Source organism: Stegodyphus dumicola, chromosome 1, assembly GCF_044657685.1.
Source record: "Stegodyphus dumicola isolate Sdum_Otavi_A_Nest chromosome 1, ASM4465768v1".
Classification (NCBI taxonomy): domain Eukaryota; kingdom Metazoa; phylum Arthropoda; class Arachnida; order Araneae; family Eresidae; genus Stegodyphus; species Stegodyphus dumicola.
The window spans coordinates 75,099,180-75,125,978 of record NC_140768.1 but is presented as its reverse complement, the minus strand read 5'-3'; the positions used below and the strand labels follow the sequence as shown (position 1 = coordinate 75,125,978).

At 32.3% G+C, this 26,799-nt stretch overlaps 1 protein-coding gene across 2 annotated transcripts in view; it reads left to right on the top strand.

The window, feature by feature from the left end:
- xmas (RRM_XMAS2 and SAC3_GANP domain-containing protein xmas) overlaps window positions 1-26,799 on the top strand; it is a 163,455-nt gene that overhangs the window by 121,974 nt on the left and 14,682 nt on the right. For both annotated transcript variants that reach the window (XM_085816331.1, XM_085816332.1), the window contains exons 21-25: window positions 3,250-3,376; window positions 7,641-7,806; window positions 7,920-8,022; window positions 12,693-12,804; window positions 12,885-13,004. In XM_085816331.1, coding sequence (XP_085672457.1) covers window positions 3,250-3,376; window positions 7,641-7,806; window positions 7,920-8,022; window positions 12,693-12,804; window positions 12,885-13,004 — 628 coding nt within the window. The remainder of the gene's footprint in view (window positions 1-3,249; window positions 3,377-7,640; window positions 7,807-7,919; window positions 8,023-12,692; window positions 12,805-12,884; window positions 13,005-26,799) is intronic.

Below are 26,799 nucleotides of genomic sequence, written 5' to 3'. Positions count from 1 at the left end.
AAGCATTTCAAAATTCATTTTTTCTGATAAAGAGCTCTTAAACAACTTTTCGCTTTTGGGGTTGTGATTTCTTTTATTAAATGGTTCTAAATTTGACAACTTGTCAACATTTTGGTGATTTTAAGATCAGTTTCTAGAGAAAATTTTTAATTCCGAGATCTGAGAATTTTTCGGCGATCTTTTTTAAAACATCATAACATTGTTAAATTTCATTAAAATAATGGTAATGTATTAGAATTATATTTAATAAAGAACATTAAAATAAAACATTTTTATTTTTTGCTGTCATATTATAAAGTTTCATTTTGGCAACTTATTCTACAATATTTTAAATCTGGAAAAAAAAAAAAAAAAAAAAAAAACAAGGTGTAGAGTTATAAAGCATAATTTATGAAACAGCTCTTAGTAAAAGCAAAATTAGCTATGTAATTAATTAAAATGTCTTCTTTTTAATTTCTTTATAGTAAGTGTTTTTCCCATGTAATTGTCTCAGAATATTCAAAATTCTCAGAATATGCATCAGTTTTATCTATAAATATAAAAGTAATTTTACATTTTTTTCCCTCCTTTTTTTTCCTATATTTATATTTCTGGCTTTTTGCTGTTACAGAATTGGTTGGGATAATTTTTCTTTAGTATTTTTGACACAGCAGCTTGGAAAATTTAGAAGAATTTGAAGGCAAGAATTATAGACCCACGATTCTAGAAGATTTTAGAAATATGTGACAAAGTGAAAAATGTCTCCATGGTATCAACATATCAACACATAATGGATGCATTTTACAGAAAGTTTGCGATGAATTTCTTATTTGGAGAACGTCTGCAAGAACAATGGAAACATAATATTTGAATGTTTTACTCCTGATACTAGAATCTTTTTTCTTAACATGTTTATCTTCCCTTTATTTACTCTACTTTTCACTAGACAAAAGCATGGAAAATATCAAAAATGCTTCTAATCTTATCACTTGGGCAGGCATTACAGAAAGAAGTTTTTTTATTAATAAAGAAATTGAAAACTTAAATTTAAAAGATTCATCTAATATGTCTAGATGCATCTTTCACAGAGCTGGTGCTATGCATTTTCTCACCTGATGCAATCTCTATGTATCCTAAATTCTGCTGCCTAGTGCCTATCTAAATTCTGCTTCCAATGCCTGCTCTAAATTCTAAAAGTTTTGCCATTTCTAGATTTTGTTGTTCTGTGTGTCACGAAATTCTAAAAATTCTGCCACACCTGCTTTGTAACCGGCCTTTACCATATATATTTCATATTTCTTCTGAATGTTCGTATTACTAAAAAATTAAATTAGCTGCTTTTTCTGTACATTCTAAATGCATTTAATGTTTTTTAGAATAGCAGAAATCCTTAATTAAATCCAAAAATTCTAAAATTAAAAGGAAACACGTTGAAGAAAGAAACCAAATGCATAAAGAAAATTATTCTTCAAAGATATGTGCAGTTATTATTATGTAAATTACCCAATTGTTTATCATTTCAGCCTTAACTATAATTTCCCATTTCTGTTTCCTCATATGATAGAGTTACTGAGCCAGATTAAATTAAAATTAAATTGTATTATCTTTGACCACTAGTTCACATTTTTAGTTTGAATTTGACTGTTCTTGTTTAATTACGTCACCGTGAGCTGTAGTTGACTTTGTTAGCATCAGAACATGCCTTTATGTGCTAAGTTCTTTGTCTGATATTGTAGTTACTTTCAGATACAGTGATTATTTGCTTCATGTCTATCGGGGGGGGACTATTTAACTTTTACCAGATCAAGTAAATAATCATAGGTACATTGTGGAGAGGTTGACAAGTTAGGAGATAAAGCACACAGAAACTAGCGAGGACATTGGTTTGCATATTGAGACAAATTTCTAATTATTGTCACAAAAGATCGATGATTAAAGAGAAGAAAATCAATATAAACTAGCCAAAATGTTTGGGACTTGTAGAGACATGAAAGCAGAAAAGATAAATAATTAACAATGCCTTCTCCGGGAATCGAACCGCAGACCTCTGGAATACCGCTACCAGTGTGCAAACCACTACACCACGAAGGGTCGCCAAGAAGATGGGAGAAATACCTTATATACTCCCCCTTTTAAATGGCGACTGTGGTTTTTAGGGAAACCAATCGCCAAATCCTTTGTGTGGAGAACCCATCAAGTAACCATCACCCATCAAATAACCATCAAACACCATCAAGTAAAACTTATTCTTTGCATGTACTGAGACTTATATATAAAACAACTTATCGCCTCTGGCGCTTTAATGGCTTATTGGAACCTTAAAGTTTATTAACTGGTTTACAACCCCTGGAACTCTACACAAAGCTATGACATTAACTGCATTAAGCAGAGCTTGGCTAGCTTCAACACTTGCCAACTTTGCCTACATCAGGCCTTTCAGGTTTGTTCCAATCAGCAGGTCCCTCTATAGATCCCTCTATAGACAAGCAGCAGAGGGACAACATTCAGTCTTTTGTTATGAATCATGCTGATTATGATCTCACTTCTCATTTTAACGTATGCCATTTGACATAAAATCTCCCTACTATTTGCTAAATCTCTAGACTGACCAAGTATGTGACAAAATTAGACATAAAAAAAAGGGGAAAAAAAAAAAAAACCCTTCAAGCTAACTATTAGTAAAACGTAAATGTCACTTATCTTCTTTTAAATATGACCAACTATTTATTATAAGTGTAAAATATTTAATGCTACTTGATAAACTGTATGAAATTAATTTTATTCTCAAACTTATTAATAATTATGTTAGTTAATTCATGTTTAGTAATAATGCATACTACTTAGGGATCTATTTTATGTTTAGGATGGTATTACAAAAGTGAAATTCAGGCATAGAGTAATATTTTTAATTAAATTTATTCAGTTTCCATTTGCTCATAGGTCCTTAATTTTTTTTTCATTAATGGCCCTTAATTTTTTTTCATTAAGTCCTTAAAAGGACTTAATTTCCATGTGCAGAAATGTGTACGAACCCTGTGTACTTTGTGTAATATTTTCTTATGTTTTTAAATTACATCTAGTATAATGAATAGCATCATTAAGTTTCATCCAATTTACTCGCATATTTTTTTTTACTATCACCAGTTTTGCATTTCTTGTTTAACTTTTGGAATCCAATATAAATCTTCTTAATTAAAAATATTTTAAGCATATATAAATTAAAAAATTTGGCAAATGTGACTAAGATTTCTCTATGTTGTCTCTCTTTAGATGCCTCAACACATGATTAATTTTTATAACAAAGTTATTACTTCTAGAGCTTCACTTCTAATTTCGGACTTCTTAGTTAAAATTTCGCAATTCTGGCCTCCTGAGGAAATTTTCATTTTACAACCAAGTAAGTTAGTTCTCCTCTCTTTAGAAGTTTGCATTTTCATATTTGAAAGCATTTCTAGATATATGCAAATGTACAGTAAGCAGAATTTTTTTACAATAGATAACAGCTAAAAAGAATGGTATATTAATTTATTTTGTATATGGTTATTTTCATATCTTTGTCTATTTTTGTTTCTTTTAATGAACAGATACCTTCTACCTAATTATTTAAGCTTATTGTTATGCTACTTTATTAAATACAGGGGTTGGACAAAAATATGGAAACACCTTTAAAAAAAACATGTTTCTTTGCTTAATATGGTGTAGGAAACCCGTTGGCATCCAAAACAGCTTGCAGTCTTCTCGGAATGGATAAATACAGTTCCTGTATGTTTGCCAAGGGAATATTATACCATTATTCCTGCAAAACAGTGGCAAGTTCAGATAACGATGTTGGCGGTGGATAACGAGAGCGCACTTTCCGTTCCAATGTAGACCACAAAGGTTTGATAATATTCAGGTCTGGTGACTGTGGTGTCCAGGGGAGATGGGACAACTCATCCTCGTGCTCAGAAAACCAGTCCTGGACAATGTGAGCTGTGTGAACAGGGGCTTTGTCGTCTTGGAAGACACCACCATCGGGGAACAAAGTTTGTACCACGGGATGAACTTGATCGGCCAAAATGTTCACATAAGTCTTGGCAGTCATGTGCCCTGATACAGTTATCATGGGGCTAGCAGAGAACCACAATATGGCTGCCCAAACCATAACAGAACCCCCGCCATGTTTCACTCTTGGCAACAAGCAATCTGTATTATAGGCTTGAGATGGCGTTCTCCAGACGTAAACTCGGCCAGAAGTGGGAAACAATGTGAAAGAAGACTCGTCAGACCATATTACTCACTTCCACTGCTCTATAGTCCAGGCTTTATGACTTAAACACCACCTTTTCCTCTTACAGGCATTAGCATAACTGATGAGTGGCTTCTCAATTGCAGCACGGCCAGCAATTCCCTGTTTATGAAGCTCCCTTCTAATTGTTTTGGTACTCACAGGGTTCGGTAACACAACATTCATTTCAGCAGCAACTTTTGCAGCTGTGGTCTTCTTATTTTTCGTCACAATTGCCCTTAATGATCGTCTGTCACGATCACTCAGGACACACTTTCATCCGCACTGTGATTTAGCAGATGATGTTTTTCCGCTTTTCAAATATGCGGAATAAATCTTCGATACAGTACCTCTTGAAACACTAAACACCTTGGCTACCTTGCTTACGGAAGCACCTACCATATGTGCTCCAACAATTTGACCACGTTCGAAGTCTGTTAACTCTGACATAATGCAATGACAACCTCACATAACAGTACTCTGACAACAACTGAACTGTTTAGAACATTTACGAAGTTGTATAGGTGGCGTCAGTAGTCAAAAATGCCAGCGCCACCTACATATTTCATTAAAATCAATCTTTCTTTTCAAACATGCATTTCACAAGGTGTTTCCATATTTTTGTCCGTCCACTGTATCTTCTCAAAATTTTAATGATTTCTTTGCCTTTTTTTTTTTTTTTTTTTTTCCCTCTATAAAATGGGATCAATTTTTATTCGAGGGGGAATGTTTTTAAGGTTTTGGTCCTCGCACATTTCTTGTATACCGAATCTCGACTTATCCATAAACTAAACAAATCTCTATTTCTCCGTTCAAAAATTTATATATTTTATAACCTCCTAGATTTGAACTCTGCATTGTTTATTCCTTTTTATTTGGCAAATCAGAAGTTTCAGTTTAGGTTCTTGCTCCGTAAGATAATTAGAAATGATGTGTCTCTATTGTTTTTAATAAGAGGAATTGCAAATAAATGATCGTATTATGCAAAAACTTGGGTATGTATATTTGTAGCAACATTTTGTCAATGTTTCTGATAGATGAGCAGTAAGATCTCTGCTTTGTTATTATGTACATATTAGATTCTGCTAATCAAAATGTTGATTTTATGGAAAAGTTAATAATAAATGAAGTGATGGATATGTGATATTGCCTTGTATGGTGAGCAGAATTTTAGTTTTCAAAAAAAGTATTAGAAATGATGTGGGTGACCAAGAGAGGAAAGATGGCAGATTTGGTGTAATGTGAATATCATATTGATAGCTTTATTTGACTACTTTCTGCTGTTCATGATTATTCTGTAAAATGTTGAAATATTAAAATATTGCTTAGTCCCCCCCCATCACTTTGTTAATTCAAAACGTAAGCAGTTAAGCAAAATAATGGAGGCTAATAGTTCGGCTGCTTCATTATTACAGCTTCCCGTATCATTCAAAATTTGTTTTAATAAATGTGGGCTGTTTACTATTTTAATATTGCTGTGTATATCTTTTAGTTATTTTCTAAAACAAGAGATCTGCTCAACAGAGAAACAGGTTCCTAAAACAGGGATCAAGAATCAAGTTTTTGAGGTTAATAGATATCAAAATGGTGACAGATGCAACTAGTCATTTATTTGCAGTCTGAAAAACTGGATTATGCTTCAAAGAATGGATTTATTATTTCATGTCCTAATTAACTTGTGTGAAGATTCTGAAATTCAAAATTATCATACAAGCTGATTTTACTTCACAGCTATAAGTCAGATCTCATGTTGAAACTATTTTGTACTTTCTGATTACACCTCATTGAAAAGTTGGGAAAAAGTAGTCTTGAGACAAAGCAATGTTACCAGAATAGTTATGTGGCAATTCATGATATCACCAAAAAACAAATATGTACCAACTTAGATATGCACATAGCACATGTATGTTTTGGCAGGTTCATAATGCTGATGTTGTATGTATGCCAGATTTGTGCAATTATCTGATTTTTACTTCCTTGTATGAAGTATAGTAATAGTGAAAAAGTTTCATTTATCAAATTTCAGCAAAAATATCCATTTTGACCATTTCCTAATCCATGTCAACTATTTTTTTGCATGGCATGTGTATCGAAGAAGAGAATAAATGGCTCTTTATTTTAAAGCAGATTATGAAATGAATTTAAAATGGACTTTTTCATGATGTCTGTATGTATCTTGCATAACTCAAAAAAGAGTAGCCATAGAACTTCGAAATTTTGTATATGCAACTGCTGTAACATATAGTTATGCACCTTCCCCCTTTTTTCCCCTGCAATCAGCAATATCAAATATGTACACGCACACACACACACACACACACACACATATATATATATATATATATATATATATATATATATGATAAAAACTTGGAGAGACTGCTGCATAATTAGAAAGATGACCACTCAAAGGAGAGACTTGTAGACAGACGTAGCCAAATTAAACATAATCTTTATTGCTGAGCACAAACTAATTATTATTTTTCATTGCACATGATCATGAGCATAATACTCACACCACAGTTTTATATAAAATATGATTTTTAGATAACAGCATAGTTAATAGTATAACAAAGCACAGTGAAATGAAAGAGTCCAAGCGGCAACAGGCCTGCAAGCTAACTGCATATTTATCACACATGGCAGTCTGTTAAAAGAAAAATTTTGGTTTAGGTTAGAAAAATTTCAATTCCCAAGAGTTATGTAATCAGCATTGCTCAGGCCATGCAGGATCGAGTGATCTAGAAATATAGCTTAATCAATCTTTACTTTCACGATTATTGGCCATAATCATATACTTCCAATTACAAAAGTCTTTTAAATTGCAAAAGTATTTGTTTTCACAGTGTCATATTTTTAAAAAAATTTAATTTTGGACTAGTGACAAAATTTTACTGCAAATATGGTCTTCCAGTTCTTATATGTATGTTTGAGATAGTATATTTAATTTCAAAATTGAAATTTTTTTATGTTATTTTCAACTTGCCTTGAGAGATTGGTTAATTAGGTTAAAGTAATTCAAGGAAATAAGTTTAAATGTAGAACAACAAAAATTGTGTTTAATTTAATAGGCCGTACAAGGGATTCATGTGGTGTCCACATTAGATTTTTTTAAGCAAAAGCAGTTTGCTATCTATGTACATAAGAAAAATACCAGGTTAAAAAAAAAAAAAAATTCTCAAAAAAGTATTTTATTTCAACATAAAACAGTTTTCAGCATGGAAATAGAGAAAACATGTATTTAAAAAAAATTTTAGAGTAATTTTTCTCAGGTTGTAAATTATAGTAGATTCCAGTAATTAGTTGTTTAGGTGATCAAGATTGCACTGTATACAAGTTTGTATCTGCAGCTGTATAACTTGTTTCCAAATACTTTTTTTTCTCCTCTTTTTAGGTTACAAATTCATAGAAATGAGGGTTCAGAAGTTAAGCCAAAATGTAATTGCAAAAATGTGTCTTCCTAAGTTTCAAGGGAATCCTAATTCCACAGATGATCTATGGCATTATGTAGAAAATGTTGCCAATCTTGTTGATGTTGAAAAAAATATGTTAATTTTGAAGTATGGTTTTCTCTAAATTTTATCAGTTTTCATATATTTATCACAGATAACTGTTATTTGTTATAACTACTGTTTATTTATGATACTAAACCTTTTTTTTTTTTTTTCTCCAGTATAAAGAATGTTTTAGAAAATGTACCACAGGTTTCAATTTGGACAAATGTTATCAGCAAGTGTGCTTATCATCTTCTTTGCAACCAGTATTCAAAACTTATGGTACAGTTTTAATTTGCTTGAATTTTAATGTATATCATATGATGTAAAATGATAAAATCAGTAATTATCTTCACCTTTTTTTATATGTTATATGCATTTTAAAAACAAAAATATCATTTATAGTACAAAGTCCGAGATCCGGACTCGTCAGGACAATTCCAGTTTGGGATTTTTCCGATTTGGGATCATCAGTTTAAGTCTAGTAAGATGGAATGTAGAAATTAAAAATATGAAATTGTGTTTATGAAATAATGAAGCATCTATGATCTAAAGGGTGTCAAAATTAACAAAAAAAAGGGAGGCTTCATATTTATTTGTTTACTTTATTAAACATTTCTTTTCATGTAAGTTATTTAAGTTGCTTCGATTTTTGTGCTAATACTTTCTCTTTAATTCTATAGACAAACATATATTCTTGTTCAGTTAGAAAGTTCCAGTTTGTTAAAGTCCTATAATTGCTGTGTCGAGAATTCCAATTAACTTATCAATCGAAATTTTTTCATTTTCAATAACATCTCGGTCACATTTTCACTATCATTAGTGGTATTTTCTAGATCTAGAACCATACTACAGATTATGCTCTTCGTTAATTGATTGATGATGGGGGCATTGTCCTCGTAATGAAAAATTTATGTTATATCATCTTCTTTTATTATCGCTTCTCCACATTTCTTTACAAAAATCCATTAGGAATCCATTGGAAAATTTCAACTTTGGTTAGCGATATCTGAAAACCTTCAAATTTTTGGAGACACATCCTCCCACGATTTTGCAATGCTCCACATAGTAGATTTATACTAAAATATTTTTAAATTCTTGAACAGTCTTGCCATTATTCAAGAAATTTAACAGGGATTTAAAAAATGATACTTTATATTTGCATTTCAGAGCGAACACTATTACGATATTCATAGGCTGAACGATGGTCGCACAATTTGGAGGAAAGAATAATATAGATACATTATCTTTCACTAAAACTTTAAGTATAAGCTGAACAGTTGTCTACAATCAGGACAGTTTTTGTGTCATCAGGTAAACGAACCAAATTTAAAATGTTGTTGAACCTTGGATATGAAATTAATTTCAAACCAAGCATTCATTAACGCTTGTGTCATCCATGATCTTTTATTTTCATGATATATAATGGGGAAAATCTTTATTCCTTTAAATGTTCGAGATATGTATTTTTTACAATTACGAAAAGTTTACACTTGTGCGTTCCTGCAGCATTTATGCATGCTAAAATTGTAAGTTTTACTTTGGAATCTTTGATACCAGTTGGAGACTTCTCTAGAGGTTGCCAAGGTATTTCACGGGACATATTGCCAGAAAAAATAACAATTTCATCAGCATTGTAAATTTTTTCTGGATATAACATTTCACTATTAATGAGTTCAATGAATTCATCTGCAAATAGTTCAGCAGCTTACAACTGAATTTTTAATTGCCTTATACCATGGCAATGTTTAAATTTGGCTAACCAACATGTTGAATATGTGCGCCCAGTTTTTAAGTTCATTTCTTCATGAAAAATTTTGGCTTGGCAATGCAATTGACAGATGCACAAATTTTAGCTTGACAATTTGTGCATTTTTGTGCATGCACAATTTGGCTTGACAATGCCAAAGATAAAATTTTGGCTTGATAATGCAATGCTCCTCAGTTGCACGCCCTTGCTGCAACACTATGATCCATTCAACCATTACTTTGTCATGATTGTCACTTCTAGCGTAACGAATAATTCTGTTATTCGTTGCGAGTGGGGTGTCAGAGTTACAAAAAACTCCTTTTTCTTTGTTTTTTTTTTAATGTCATATCCAACTGACTTTCCAATGCCATACTTCTCGCATAATTGTGAAACAGATATACCTTTATCCACTTTTTGTTGCGATTCCACTTTTTGTTTAATGGACATGGAAACATGCTTTCGCTTTGTAAATCCTTTTTCATCTCAAAATTACAAGCTCTTTTCAACATAATCGAAAGTTTAAACTTTAGTTTTCATAAAACTGCTGTAATAATAATAGCCTGCAAAATATAATAAGCTGGATCAAATCAGAAAGTTAAGGAACAGGCAATTTTATCTGGCTTCTATTGTGCACTGAAGCAGTTAAGCATGAGTTGTATTAATTTAGTTATTTATTATACTTATGCCTATTTTTTGCACGTGTTTAAGGCTTATCTGAGTCCTTAATAAATAAATTTGCACATATACTTAAAGCTTATCGAGGGCCAGCACTAGATATCTTACCACCTAATGCAGTCTCTGGGGGTCCTAAATTCTGCTACCAAGTGCCTCCCTAAGTTCTGAATTTTTGCCTCCCCTGGTTTTAGTCCCAGTGCTTTCACTGAATTATAAAAATTTTGTCATACCTTAATTTTGCTGTTCAGTTCTTCTCTGAATTTCAAAAATTTTGTTTTACATAAATTCTGCCACCTGGCGCGGCTATACGAGATCTTGCGCCAGTTCTAGGTTAATGTGAATAACAAATAAATTACTCTTTATTCAAATAACAGTAAATGTAATCTTTTCGCCTATGAATTTCATTAACAAAATTTATTTTTAGCATATGGAAAGAAATTTTTCTTAAATTTTTCCTCACTAACGTTTGTTAGTGCATTTAACTTAAATCTGTAATCATCGCCTAGTGTAATGTCAACATAAAAGGTTAAAATACTTTTCGCTATTCAATTACTAATATATATATAAAAAAAAATATTTAGACATTGCTGCATGAGCCATTACTCAAGTTATCATGTGATGATAAACATGTGGTGATGGAAGCAAAATATAATAATGATTCACCACGTTGCCGTCAGGAATATAAAATATTAGTTGTGTAAAATCAACAATGTTTCTATGTAGAATGTTTTGTATGAGATGTATGCCAAGCAGGTACGCAGCTACGGAGCCAAATGATTGGTCACACAAATTTATGTTAAAATGATTGTTTCTTGAATAATGAGGTTCTTGATCTAGTTCTAATGTAAAATTAACAATCGGAACTCTACACATGTTTTATTATGGGTGGAAAAAATCAAATGTGCACGCGTAAAAAAGGGGGTATGAAAAAAAGGGGAGTCATTGGTTCTGCAAGGAAAATTGTTAAAAGATTTATTGCTTACTTAATTCATATTCTGTCACTTAATTCCATATGTGCAATCATTAAATATTTATGATGTTAAAGTCATGGATTTTTTATTTCTGCTACCATTAAGAAATGAAACTTAGCATTCAGTATGTTGTTGTGCTTCAGTAACTCATTCGTTTATTATCAGTATCCTAAATTATGTGTTTTTTTAAGTTAATAAAATTTGGTTTTTGCAGTCAATACAGTTGTTAAACTGTCTTTTAACATGCTAATTTTTTCAGGCATATGATAATTTCTTACACGTAAGAATTACTTAAAGCATGTAAGAATTATCAAAACTTTCTGTCAAACTTATTCATTTGTAAATCTGTACCATTTAATAAATATTTTAAGAAACTAATTATTCACCCATCTTGTGTCCAGACCAGACACACTGTGCCACAAAGGGTTAATTCTATTAACATTTAGGGTGAGGCATGAGGATTTGACAGTTTTCATGCCAATGTTGTGAATGAATGGGAGCAAAAATTTCATGAGCACTGAGAAATAAGGTTTATTCCAATTTTCTGAGACATATCCATGTCTTAATTATGTTAAAAAGGTCATTTCTATTGTAATTACAATAATCCTTTTGCTCTGTGTTAAAATTTCATATAACATACTGCAGTGTAGCAACACCAGTAAGGAGAACTTTACAAAAGGTATGTGATATTTAAACTTGATACAGAAGGGTCAGTAATATACACTTTAAACTTGGTAGAAAGAAGTTTGGAATTATTATTCAAGAAATCAAGCTGGCTATTCAATCTTTTGAAACTGCTAAGTCAGTTGGATAAGGAAGCCCACCAGCTGACAAGTGGTAAAGTCGCTGAACACTGGTAGTTCCAATCTGGGTTCAATTCCAGGAAAATAGACTGGCTGCATGGATGTTTTTATGGTTTTGTCATGTATATATGACCCAGTTTTTCTTAGAAAATCCTCCATGAAAGCATCCCTCATCTTAGGCAATTAGCTCGAGTGCTTTGCAATAATCTCATTAAACCAAACTTGAGTGCTTTGCAATAATCTCAATAAACCAAACCAAATCTTTTGGATAATGGACATCATCTGAAATCTTCCTGCCAAATCTTGATTTATACAGTATAGTTCTCTCCTGTTGGAATCAAAGGTCCAGATCAGTCTTTGGAGTCTTGATTGAAGCTTCATCAAACTGATGTCAATTTGTTGCAGCATATTATGTAAAACTTTCTTGCTTGTCTTTTTTCCTTACGACACAAATATATATCAATAGCTTATAATAACCCCTTATTCTGTTTGTAACAGTACTCGTGTATTAATTATACTCCATGTCACATTGTTGTCAACCATCATATTTTCACATTTCACTTGATATTTCATACATTTTACCATAAGAAAAAACCTTCATGGTAAAATATGTGACATATATCAGCATTGGAAGGTACAGAAGTAAAATTGTATTTACCATTATTAAATTATGCTTGTTTTTTTTTTTTTTTTTTTTTCATCTTTCCTCTTTATTTATAATAATTTCATTATGGTATTTTTTATATTTTGTAGAATTTGGGTATGAATGAATTGATTTATTATGTGAAGGAAGAAGCAGATGAATTGAACTTTGATGACTTTTGGGAAGTTTCGTTTTTAGACTGGAAACTTGACTGTGAAAACAGTAAGTTAACTAATTACTGAAGTTTCATAAATGTATATTTTTATGGCATAAATCATAATATATTCTTGTTATGTTACTAGGACAAAAAAGGAAGAACCTTCTAAATGAAGAAGATAATCAAGTAGTTAAAAAACCAAGAAAAGATTTGTTAACTAGTGACTTGAATTTAATGAAGATATACCAGTCAACAGCAAACAATGGTATGGGTTCTGTTATTTATTTGCATTTATTTATTTAAATTGTAATAATACAGGGTTATTCAAAAATAAAGAGCAGATTTCAAACATTTATTTCTTCCAAACTACAAAAGATAGAAACATGATTCTAACGTTAATGGATAGAGAAAAGTTTACAATTATGGTATGCATTCAATATGAGCACCGTGTGCTACACGACAAATGTCAAAACGGTGGCTCATTTCTTGCCACACATGAATCAGCTGGTCTTTGGTTATCAAATTCACTGCTTCAATAATTCGATGTTGTAGATCTTCAAGAGTGTCAGGCATAGAAGGGATAAAAACACGCTCTTTTATGTAACCCCAGAGATAAAAATCTGCTCTTTCTTTTTGAATAACCCTGTATATTTGCCTTCAGATTTCTAAAATATTGTTTCATAATTTTATTCTCAAATATAGTTTCATTTTTAAATAATATGGGTTGAATGTAATTTTTAACTGATTAATATTTAATTTATCCATTTCTAATTTCACTTCAGAGTGATAAATTTATGTAATGTAATTTTGGGGGGGGGTTGCGTGCATGCGTGTGTTTAGGATAAAACTTCTCATCCTGTCTTTGCATGAATTGAGAAATATAATTTTAGAACAAGTTCAGGAAAATACATTGTAATGTATTTTACAGTGATTGACAAAATAACAGATAATCTTCTTAGTAAAACTTAAATTTTATTTTTAGTTTACGGAGATAGATAATTTGAATACATTTCTTTAGGTACAAATTTTTCATACATCTACTAGCTGGTAAAACTTTCAGAATAACAATTTTTTAACAATTCCTTATGTTGCTGAGAAACGGTTACATCATACAAATATGGCGTTGCTGCTTCAATAATAAATATAGTTATTTGTTAAATAACAAAATATTACAACCTCTCCCCCTCCAAATAAACTTTTACAATTTTTTTTTTTTTTTTTTTTTTTTTTTTTTTTTTTTTACACAACAGAATATAAACACAATACATAATTGAAATATTATATATAGTATAATAATAAATAGTAAGGAAAAAACAAAATTATTTTTTTTATCTATCTAAGGAAATAAATTATTTAATCAGGCCATGGAGTACGTATTAATGTGTCTACATTTTTATGGTTTTTACCACTTTGATGAACTACTGTGTAATTGTAGGGTAGTAGTACTAGTGCCCATCTCATAAGTTGCGGATTTAGACTCACATTATTTTTGAGCCAAACTAGGGGATTATGATCGGTCATGATGAGGAATTTAGTATGCCCGTCTAAATAACATTGCAGTTTCTTTACAGCGAATATTAAGGCGGCACATTCCTTTTCTATGGTAGAGTACTTTTTTTCAGTTTCTCTAAACGTTTTACTGAGGTATAATACTGGATGTTCATTGTCTCATTCATCTTTCTGAGCTAAAATGACACTCATACCAGAGTTTGAAGCATCAGTTTGCAAAATAAACTCTTTATTGAAATCAGGTGCATATATAGTATAGGCTCTTGAAACAGTTTTTCCTTTAGGTCTTCACAAACTTTTCTCCACTCTTCTGTTCAATTTTTTCCCCCTTTCTTTAAGTTTACTTTCAAAGTTTTGGTTAAAGGTGCTGCTATAGATGAGAACATGGGAATGTAATGATTATAATATCCCGCTAATCCTAAAAATGCTCCGACTTGACTTTTTGTGGATGGCACGGGAAAATCAAGAATAGCTTTGACTTCGCTTGGCATTCTTATACCATGACCTGCAATATGTCCTAGATATTTTACACTATCTTGAGCAAATTTACATTTTATAGGTTTAATGGTCAAACCAGCATTCTTTATTTTTGTCAAAACGGCTTTCAGGTGATTTAGATGTTCTTCCCAGGTGTTTGAAAAGATTGCCACGTCATCTAAATATGGAACAGCAAAGTTTTCACAAACTGTTAAGGATTTCGGCCATCATTTTACTAAATGAGAATGGTCCGAAATGGTTTGAAGTTCGAAAGGCGCCTGTAGAGGTCTAAATGTTCCAAAACTTGTAACAAAAGTGGCTAATCTGTGGGAATTAGGTGTTGAAGGTGTTTGCCAGTATCCCTTTGTTAAATCCAAAAGAGTTATATATTTTGCTCCTGCTACCATTTCTACTCGTTGTTCGATGTTAGGCAAGGGAAAGAATTATGTTTTAGTCAACTCATTCAATTTTCTGTGGTCGATACAAAGTCTAGGATCCCTTCCTGCTACTTCCACTAAAATCATAGGAAAAGTGTAATCTGAATCTCCTATTTCAATTATTTTATGTTGAAACATTTTATCAATTTCTGTTTTTAATATATCTGTTTGTCTAGGAGATATTCTGTATGGCTTACAGTGGAATGGTGTGTTTTCTGTCAATTGAATATCATGCGTTGTTAAATGAGTTTTTCCAGGCTTATTAGAAAAGATTTTTGAAAACAGCAGATCATGCAATTGTTGAATCTGTTGTTCATTTAGCTTATCATTTAAGGAACTGTTTTCTTTAATGTCCTCAAAATCAAATAATGTTGGCTCAGAATCAGTTGTTGGGAAATTTTCCTCCATATCATCAGTTTCAGACTGATCTGTAATCAGAAGGTTAACCAATTCTGCTTGCCTGTGATAAGGTTTTAGCAAGTTAACATGGTAGACTTGATTAAGATCTTATTTTCCTTTGAAACTCACAACATAATTAGTTTTGGATAATTTCTTCTCAACCTTCTCAGGACCTTTCAATTAAACTGCTAGTGTATTTGGTTTATTCGTTGATATGACTAATACTAAATCTCCTTCAGAGAATTCTCTTTTAATAGCTTTGCGATCGTACCACACTTTTCTTTTGGTTTGCATTTGTAGCATTTTATCTGTAGCCAGTTCTTTGCATTTTTTAACCGATTTATCAATTGAAAAACATATTCAACAACACTATTTCCTTCGTCTTCAGGATTCATCCATTGTTCATATAATAATTTTACAGGTGTTCTAAGATTTCAGCCATATAATTATTCTGCAGGTGTAAATCCTGTACTCTCGTGCATTATTGATCTTAAAGCAAATAAAGCTACGAGAGCAGCTTTTCCCACTCAGGGGCTGCGCTGATACATAAGACTTTTAAAATTCGTTTGATTGTTCGGTTCAGGGTTGCTTTGCGGATGGTGTACTGAGCTTCTAGTTACTTTTATTAAAAATTTTTCTACAAATTCAATGGCTAGATTGTTCATAAAGGAGGTACCTTGATCAGTTTGTATTTTTTTGGGGGGAAACCCATTCTACTAAATATTTGTAACGTGGCTTCAATTACTGACGTTGTGCCAATATTAGGAACAGGTACAGCATCTGGATATTTTGAAGCTAAACAAATAGCTGTAATTAAATATCTATTGTCATTTGGTGTTATTGGTAAAGGGCCGCATGCGTCAAAGTTAATTTTTGAAAATACTTCTGCAATAATTGTACTAAAGTCAAAGGTGCTTTGTCTTTATCATTAGATTTTCCCACTCTTTGACATGGATCGCAAGTTTTAACATACTCTTCTATTTCTTTATAGCAATTAGGACAGTGAAGGTATCTTGTTAACCTATCTTTAGTTTTGACGCCGCCTAAATGTCCAGATGTGCTATCATGACATAATGACTTTATTTGATTCCTATATTTTTTCGGAATAACAGTTAATTCCCTTTCATTTCCATTTTTATCTAATTTCTTTTTCATCAACAACCCATTCTCCTTTACTTTGAAATCATTTGTCGTGCTGGAATTTTCATTTTTAGCTTCGCTAAGCAACGAGGCTAGATCTCTGCTTTGATGCTGAGATTCAATTAATTCCTTAGAATTAACATTAATTACTTTTTTAATTTTCTTGTCTTCCTCATCAGCTTGCGGTAAAATATCTTCGTCAGTTTCAATAAACATCTGTTCTTCTAGTTTCTCCATTTCGGTTTCTGTACTCCGATCTTCTTCACGCGATCGTTTTACTTGAGATTGTGTCAAAACAGCATTTATTTTTTTCTAAATTTAAGAATGATTTATCTTTGAACAATTGGGCAGTTTTGTTACCCAATACATATCTGCCAGGATCATTTGTAACAACAGCTGCCTTTGTCTTTATGTGACCAAGTTCACAATTAATTTCAACTTCCGCTAATGGTAGACACACTAAATGGTCATTTAAAAGATATTGTACCCAGTCATTTTTTCATTATCTGTGTATTTTCGAGAAATAACATCTACAGTGGCTCCTGTGTCTTGAAGAATAGGCATTTCATACCCATTAACTAAACCGTTAATTGTATATGTCTCAACAAATCATCATTCGAAGATACGTAATTTACCTTTTCATTTGGTTTTAAGTGAGGGCACTGAGGCTTAAAATGCTCGTATGAGCAACACTCAAAACAATGTGGTTGATATCTTTTGTCATATAAATTTTCTTGGTTTTTGTTTTGGAACTGATTCCTTTGTCTATGATTTTTCTGGTATTTTGAATCATCCCATCTTATGCTTAAAAGAGTGCTTAAAATGAGGCGGATGCTCTATTTTTTTCACAAAATTTTCGTAACGAGGTTTAAATGATCCTTTGTTAAATCTCTCAGTTTGACTGGCAGAAATTTTCAATTTATTTTCTCACATCTTCAAAATCTTCAATTTTCTTAACCATCTCAGTAGGTGAAATGATGGTAGTCCATTCATCCATATAATGTTCTTTGAAATCAGGAGAAGTACGTTTTTTAATTTAATCAACCAGCATGAGATCTTTTAGCTGTTCAAAAGTTTTAATGTTTAATCTGTTAAGCCATCCTTCTAAATAATTCTTTAAATCATAGTAGTTCCAAAAGCCATGGGAATTCAAGCTGTAAGCAAGTTTAATTTAGGTAATACTGTACATCGACTACACCCGCAGACATTGTGCACTACTCAAAATAACCGTTCTAAGCACTTAGTACCATATAATGGTCATTTTCCATGTCTCTAGAAAGCCACGTGTAATGTATCGTGTACACATTCCTTCTTTATATTTATTGAGTGGTTGGCAAAGAAAATTTTCGATGTACCTTATTACTATTGGAAAAGAAAAATTCATTTGATGAAGTACATACTTTTTTTATTTTACTTAATACAATTTCTATTTATCCTTATTTAAATGATTTTATTATATTTTTATTTAAAATATGTACAGTAAAGTACGGCTTTTTTTTTCCCCCTAGAAAATTTTTCTGCATGTGTGAAGGAGGGGAACTGGTTAGCCCTTTCTGTAGGGGCAAATTTGTGATTTTTCTATATGTAAGAATGAACACAGGTGCCAACATTTCATTTTCTTCATGGGAATTGGAGAGAGGGGGCAAGATTTGCATGGACGAAAATTCAAAGTCGTATAGAGGATTTATTTTCCTCTTTTGTAGGGAAGTGGGTTGCATGGGTCTAAGTTCAAATTCTCAACATTTATATAATTTATTTAATGACTAGACTGCCCAATTAAGCATCTTGGTGTGTTCGTGAACATGCTTGTATAGAAAGGCAAAAGGGATATAAAAAGCCACTTGAGGAGCTTACCCATTAGACACATAGGCAGGGGGTCTGAGGTAAAAACTGAAGTTTTATATTCAGTTATTTTTGTAAAATATTTGTATAATTTTCATTCGTTGAGAATCTTTATTAGATATTAATTTGGCTTATGGGGCGTCGCCCCGTACCCTGCTGGGAAATACTGCATCGGATCCCCTGGGGACCTTGTGCTCGTTAACAGTTGAAACTTCAAAATTTGATTAATTCCTTCAAGCTAAAAACAGAATTGTGTACATTGGTTATGTAAGCTTGGGTTTACAACACACAATAGAATTCATGCCAGTTGTAAAAATGTATTTTTATATATTAGCAAAATATTTTGCACTTTCATCATCTGAGATTTTCCAATAATGTGCCTGGTACGCATTGTCTCCCCTTCTTCTCGTTCTTTGGAGAAAATCTGAATCCGCTCAACTAGAAGGCATTTGAAATGATGAATTTAATTTTAGGGGTAGTTTTAATGGTTGTTTCATCAAAAATGAATGAATAGTATATATATATATATATATATAGTAAACTGATCTTCAAAGTGGTTCTATCTGTTGCTAAGACTTTGGAGGTTGTATTCCTCCATCAGGAAAAACCGTTTTTGCCACTGTTCCGCGACAACATCTGTTTTTCATCTTGATGAGAATTTTGGAGAAGTGAAGCTTGATTGTGGACAGTCCATTTTTAGATATTGTCTATGAATTAATTACATGACCAAACATGAGCATTTTTGTCTGTGATGCCTTTTACAAATCTGGCTTTTGTTGGCAGATGATATATTAAAATAAATAACAAACAAAAAAAAAAAAAAAAACTGAAATGTTTCAGATTTTAAATTACGTCCAAAGGGGCGTTTTTTAACATTTTGTGTGTTACCTTTCTTTATTAAATATCATGTTCCTCGTACTTAAACCATAAGATCCAGTGCAACAGCAATATCGCAAAATAGTTTTAAAACGAGCATATCTTTAGAATTTCCGATACAGAGACTCACGCGCTGGAGATAAAAATGTTTTTTCTGCACAACGTTGCCATTGCTCGCTTTGAAATCCTTGAGTTTGTTAATCAAAAATTCGTCAAAGTTTTAAAAAATAGGAAATCGATCATAAAACAAATTTCAAATTTGGTCTTCCACATGCTCATATTCGTTGGAGGATTACGTTATTCAAAATTTGATGACTGTATGTACCGTTATTTTATGACAATGTGAGAAATATACATACATTTACGCAGATTTTCATTATTTAATTTCTTCAAATATAATGCAGGACTCTAACATTTTATGGCAACAGTTTGAAAAGTGAACCAACATTTATCCGTCCGACGCAAAATGCCAAAACGAAACTAATAGTCCTTCGGGATTCAAATCCCTTTGGACTAACAATATAATAAAACATTGAAGCATTTACAAGATTAAGGATAGTAATAAACAAAAATCACCATTAGAATTTGACAATAATTCAATTATAAAAGGTAATGCAACAGTACAGTGCGACATCAAAAAGAAAGATATGTACAGGGGAATGGCAACATCAAGTAAAGCTGTTGAATGTGCTGGAATGGATATTTACAGGGGCATTATTATGTAGTTAACGTTCGTCGTGAGCTGGTATCTGTTTGTTTTGTTTTCGGTGCTGTCGTGGTGGTGTACAAATGGATTCAGGTAAGACTTAGCTGGTAATTGGGGAAAGAGAGGTTTCAGGGTCATTGTACATTGAGCCAATGGCAAGCATTTAAGTTTGACTCATCATACGGTCATACTTTTCCTTACCGTTTGTTGGAAAAATGCTAATTCTTCACCAGCTACTCGAAAAGTTATGATAAAAGTTGTTTTTTTTATGTTTTATGTTTCATCTTTATTCTATATTTAGCAGATGTCATGGTTTATTTTAAAAGAAAGACTAGATATTTAATATTTAGAATTGAATTTTTAAATTTGAGTGTGAAATTTTGATAATATGGAAACGAAGAAGAAAGCATTCCGTGTGCAGAATTGTAAACTCAAAGCTGAGAAAAATGCTGCCCTTAAGCAGGCACAAACAATGTCTCATTTCATAAAGAAGATGAAGACTACTTCGGATGTAAATAATGATGGTCGCATTGAATTAGCATTAGAATCGATTACAAAAGAACAGACATCATCCACCCAAAGAACATCAGCTACATTGGATGAAGTTATTGAAAGGACTGATAAAACTTCAAAGCAAGGAAATGATGATCTAAGCATGGAATTAAATTAAACAGAAGATTATCCAGATAATTTGATGGAAGAGACTGGCATAAATTAAAATTCCTTTCTTCATATTGATTTTGATGATCCTGCAAAGTGGATAACTCTTAGTGACAAAATGAAAATAACTTTTTCTGAAATGATCTATTCAAAAGAAAGGTTTAATGTATCCGAAAAGTAATAATGAACATAAATTTAGTGATGCATATTACAATAGAAAAATGGAAAATGGAGAATTAGTTCCCCATATATGGCTATTATATTCCATAAGTAAAAATTCTGCTTTTTGCATCTGTTGCAAGATATTTTACCGATTGACAGTAGTAGCCTCGTAAAAGGCTATAATGATTGGATAAATGTATCTAAAGCCTTGCATAGGCATGAGACTAGTAGAGCACATATGAAATATTTCTTAAAATAGAAAGAGATTGAGAAAATTTTGAAAAATAAAACAATTGATTCCCAAACACAAGAGATATATAAAAATGAGACAAAACCATTGGTCAAATGTATTAGGAAGACTGATTGAGATCACAAAATTTCTTGGCAGCCAGAATTTAGCCTTTTGAGGCTCATCTGATGAGCTGTACCAAAAATACTACTGCCAAGTAGTATTTTTGGTACTACTGCCAAGTAGTATTTTTGGTACTACTGCCAAGTAGTATTTTTGGTACTACTGCCATATAACTTCTTAAAATTAATGAAATTGTTTGCAAAGTTCGACCCAGTTATGGAATTTCACATAGAAAGAGTATTACAACCTAAAGGTAGCAGCAGCAAAGTCATTATCTAAACAAAGAGAGTTAAAATGAAATGCTGCAAATTATTGGCAGTAGTATAAGAGAGAAAATCTTATTATTTCTTCGAAAGGCCAAGTATTATTCTATAATTTTAGATTGTACTCCTGATATTAGCAAAAGTGAACAGATGAATGTCGTCATACATTTTGTCCTCTGCAATGATGGAATGGCCGAAATCAAGGAGCAGCATTTTTTATGCTTTATTAAAATGATTCTACAGGTAATGGTCTAAACAGTAACAGTATGTGGAGACAGTAACGGAAATGTTGAAAATGTGGAACATTCCTCTTGATATGAGAGGCCAGGGATATGACAACAGCATAAATATGAAAGGGAAGAAAAATTATCTTCAACATAATATCTTAAAAATACGTCCTCACACATTTTATGTTCCTTGTACTAAAGGTGAATGCTGCACACTGAATGACTTTTTGGAGGGGGCAATTCAAGAATTATACAGTGTATTTTCTTCTTCTAAGCGATGATCAGTTCTTTTGAAAAACATTTCCTTTTTAACCTTAAAACCCCTCTCAAATTTTCGATGGGAAAGCAAAATTGAAGCAATTCGACCTTTAAAAGATATCAACTAGGAGTAATCTATGACGCTCTTTTTGAAATATCCGAAGGTGAAGAAGTGAACATGAAACACAAAGTCTGTGTACAAAATCAAGGATTATAAATCTATTTGTTCCTTGATACTTTGGTATGATTTGCTTAACAGAATTAATCCTTCAGCAAAGAACTGCAAGAAAAGGGTTTGAGTGTTACACTAGCCTTAAAGGCAATAAGTAACTTAAAAACATTCATTGAAGAATATAGAAGTGACATCAATTACAAAAGTATTCTTGAGAACGCCAAAGAACTTAGTGAAGAAGAGGATGGACAGTCTCTGTTTAGACCTGTTGAAGAAGTCCGACGAAGGAAAAAGAAATGCCACTTCGATTACGAACATGCTGACGAATCCCCCTAATCTCCAAAAGAGAAGTTTATGACAAATGTCTTTTGGAATTTTGGATATTGCTTGGACATCATTAAATGAAGGATTTGATGAAATGAAAAACCACTCTGATAATTTTAGTTTCCTGGGTAATTTATCACAAATTGATAATGCAAATCTGAAAATAAAATACAGTAAATTATAATAATTGTTACAGTGGGAGGACAATAAAGATATTAACACATAACAACTTTATGACGAAATAGTAGCTTCGAAAGACATTTTCACAGCCGGTATGAATGACCCATTCGATACTCTGAACTTAATTGTGTCAAACAATTTATGCTGAAACTTGAAGATCATATTGAGAATATTACTTAGTATTCCTGTTAGTGTTGCTAGTAGCGAAAGATCATTCTCCAAATTAAAATTTATCAAGACATATTTATGGTCAAATGTATCACAGGAAAGACTCATTGAAAATGAAATCTGTCAAAAGATAGATGGAAAAGAAATTATAGAAAAATTTGTAAATATGAAATGCAGAAAAATGAATTATTCTCGATAAACTAAAAAAAATCAATGATATTTTTTTTTTTTTTTTTCAAAACTTTCTTCTCCTATACAAAAATTTAAAAAAGGGGGGTGTGACTTCAGCTACTTTGCTGGCGGGCACCATATAACTTTGCACCTGTGCTGGATACGCTACACCTAGATGACTCAAAATTCCATAGCAGTGCCGGCTTGGAAACGCAATCCTTATGAGATGTGGGGATATTAGGAGCCATTGCATGAAAATAGCCAACAGCCACCTGTTGAGGTGCTAGTATAGAAAATATGAATGCCTCATGATTGACATTTAGACAATAAGTTTAAAATTAGTCATGACCTTCCTGATAATGAAGTTGCCCGAAGTTTTCTGACTGTATGCCTGTGTTTCTTCTTTAGTTGCACTATAGCCTATCACAGGGCAAGGCTGTCCCAACAAGCTTCCTCCAACAGATTTGATTAATCGCTAGGGTCTGCCAGTAATTGATTTTTAGTCCTAAGATCTGTGCGAAATCTTTCTCTTTTCCTGATATCCTCTGCACTTGCAAAGGTCACCTTTTTAACAGGGTTCCAGAGTTGCCAACTCTCCCGATTTAGGCGGGAGACTCCCGATTTTCGACCGCTCTCCCGCCAACCCGATTTACAATATATTTCTCCCGACTTTTTCTTATTCTTAATATTTCTCACGATTTTTATGCAACTTGGCTTAATACTTTGTTATATGAATAAAAAAAGTGCTTTTGGACGTCTGAAAGCAATTGAATTTTCTCTACATTATATCTAAAACAAAACCTTGCGAATCAGATAGCTTCTGCTTTGTGAGTGAGAGCATTATACGTATCCAGAAACGTCATTCTCCAGGCTTCGAGCTCCACTGCGTGTCAGCTGGCATATATTAGCCAATGAGGACAAAGCAAGTTGTTATTTGGACGTTCTTTTTAGTTATTTCGTTCATTTTGTCCTGAGTTGTGTGAGTACACGTGGTTTAGGGAAATAGTTTTAGAAATTATCATCTTTTGTTACGTCTGCGAGAAAGGTGAAATACTCGTGTACGTTTCAAAAATCGTACACAGTTGACTTTCCTTCCATTATTTCCTCAAGGAAATGTAATAAATTTGCGATGTGTACCGCCTGTCGTTGCGATTTTTCGATTTCGTATGTTGGAAGGGCGGATGTTCTCAAACATGTGCGTACACAAAAACACAAGGATAACATGAGTTGTTTTGAAAAAAACGAAAAATTAAATTTTTCTTCGGAAACAAAGGACCAAAAAGTTATTAATGCAGAATGTCTGTTCTCTGCCTTTTTACTGGAGCACAACCTGCTACTGAATGCATCGGATCACGCTGCAGCTTTATTTAGAAAAATGTTTCCCGATAGTGAAATCGCCAAGAAATACTCAAGGTGCAAGAATCAAAACAGGTACAATTGTTAAAGAAATGGGTTTGAAAAATAAATCTTCAGTTATTGATTGCATTAAAACAGCTCTGGTCTGCCTCTCTACTGATGGAAGCAATAATACCGATTCAAAACTGTATCCAATTGTTGTTTCTTTTTTTGATCCAGAGTCTTCAGAAATTGAGTACAGTTTACTTTATGTTCCCACTTTATAAGGACATTTGACAGGCTTTAATATAGCACAGCTAATTATTAAAACTTTAAAAAAAAACTGCAGGCACTCTGGATAATTGCTTAGCACTTGGTGCCGATAATGCACCAGTATTGGTAGGCTTGGAAGGCTGGTGTTGCAGGCATCTTAAGAAAGGAAAATTCAGATTATGAGGTGCACCTGTCACCTCTTAAATTTAGCAGCTGAAAAAGGGGCAACTTCTTTACCAATAAATGTGGATGAACTCATTGTTGATATTTATTATTATCTTGAAAGGAGTTCTAAAAGGAAGGAAAAATTAAAACAGTTCCAACAGCTGCATAACAGCAGTTTACAATTAGAAAACTTGGATGAAGTTATAAAATCAGCTACAATTGACACCCAGTGGAGTTTAATTGCAAAACTGAAAGGTGCTGATGGAATTTTAAAATATAGTGAACTGTCTAGAATTATGTTGGTCATCTTGACAGTTCCCTATAGTAATGCAGAGTGTGAGAGGATCCTCAGTGTTGTTGCGAAAACGAGGACTAAATTTAGATCTAATATTAGAGATGGCACATTAGAAAAACTTTTATCAGCGAAAGCAGGCCTACGTGGCAATTGCTGTGAACACAATGATAAAGTTTCTTTCTTAAACAAAGCAAAATCTGCCACTGTTTATAACATTTGTACGAAAACTGATTAAAGAGTCTTTTTTTTTTTTCTTAAACGATGCGTGTAGTAAAAAAATTTTTATGTGTAAGGTATTTTGTGTTGCTTGCATTTAAGAATTAGTTACTACTTAAAGTTCATTCATTATTAAAAACTATATTTTTATCATTTAAAAAGTCTTTTTAACATTGTGAAAAATCTCCTGATTTCTTAAAAAAATCTTCTGATTTTTGAGTGTCATAGGTTGGCAAGTATGGGGTTCAAGCTGTTGCATCTAAAAATATGTCCACGCCACCTGATGCAATAAGATTTGATGACTCAGACAATATTAGGTTGTTATATGACCATGAAATATATTTTCTATATATTTTCTGTATATTTCATTGTTAAACAAAATTCTCCATGTATTATTTTTTCTAACTGGGCCATATATTTTTCACAATATTTTTCTTTCAAAGATTAGACATATTTCTCCATCTGTTTTTGTTATTGGCCGACATTCACTACCATATAATATGATAGGGTCTAATAAGAGTTTTATAAAAATTTATTTTTGTCTTGAAGTATAATAATTTAGACATTCAAAGATTCTGTAAACCATGATAACATGTATTAGCTCTAAATAATGTATTGTCAATTTCAAGTTTAATATCATTAGCAACTTTAGTACCGAGATATGTAAACTGAAAAATGCCTTCGAAAGTATAAGACTTTATTTGCAGTGGGAGGGGATTATGTACTGTACTAGTTACTGCCATAAATTTTGTTTTATACTAGTTAATGGTAAGCCCAATGTCTCTGGCTGCAGACTTTAAAGAAATAAAAATCTCTACACCCGCCTGTTTACTTCTGCCAATAATATGGATGTCATCAGCATACACTAGTAACTGTATAGATCTCTGAAATATGGTGCCTCTAGTTATAATTCCAGCATTTCTAATAGCCTTTTCAAGGAAAATATTAAAAAACAGGGATGCAAGGGCATCACCCTGTTTCCACCCTCTTTCAGTGTAGAATGCCTCTGATAGATCAGACATGATCAATTTACTCTCTTTTAAAGTCATTTTAGATAGACCTATGAATTTTCTAGGAAATCTGAATTCCAGCATAGCTTCAAATAGCTTTTCACAGTATATGCTATATTATAAGCAGCTTTAAAATCGATAAAAGAGCTTGTGTCATTTCAAGTCATGTCATGCAGCATCCGATTGCTCATGGAAAACATGGAACAATTTACAACACAAAAATGGCAGACATGTGCATGTATAGTGAAGTTTAAATTTAACATGAGAGATGTGTTATCATGTTTGATAACTGTATTAGAATATAATTCATCTTTCACATTCTTGAATGAAAAAGGGAGACCTTTTTGTGCACATCTGACTGTATTAACACAGCTAGTTGTTTTAGTCATCATTTTTTTCTTTAAATTCAAAGATGTAATGAAAGTTTCCATAGTAACATTTCA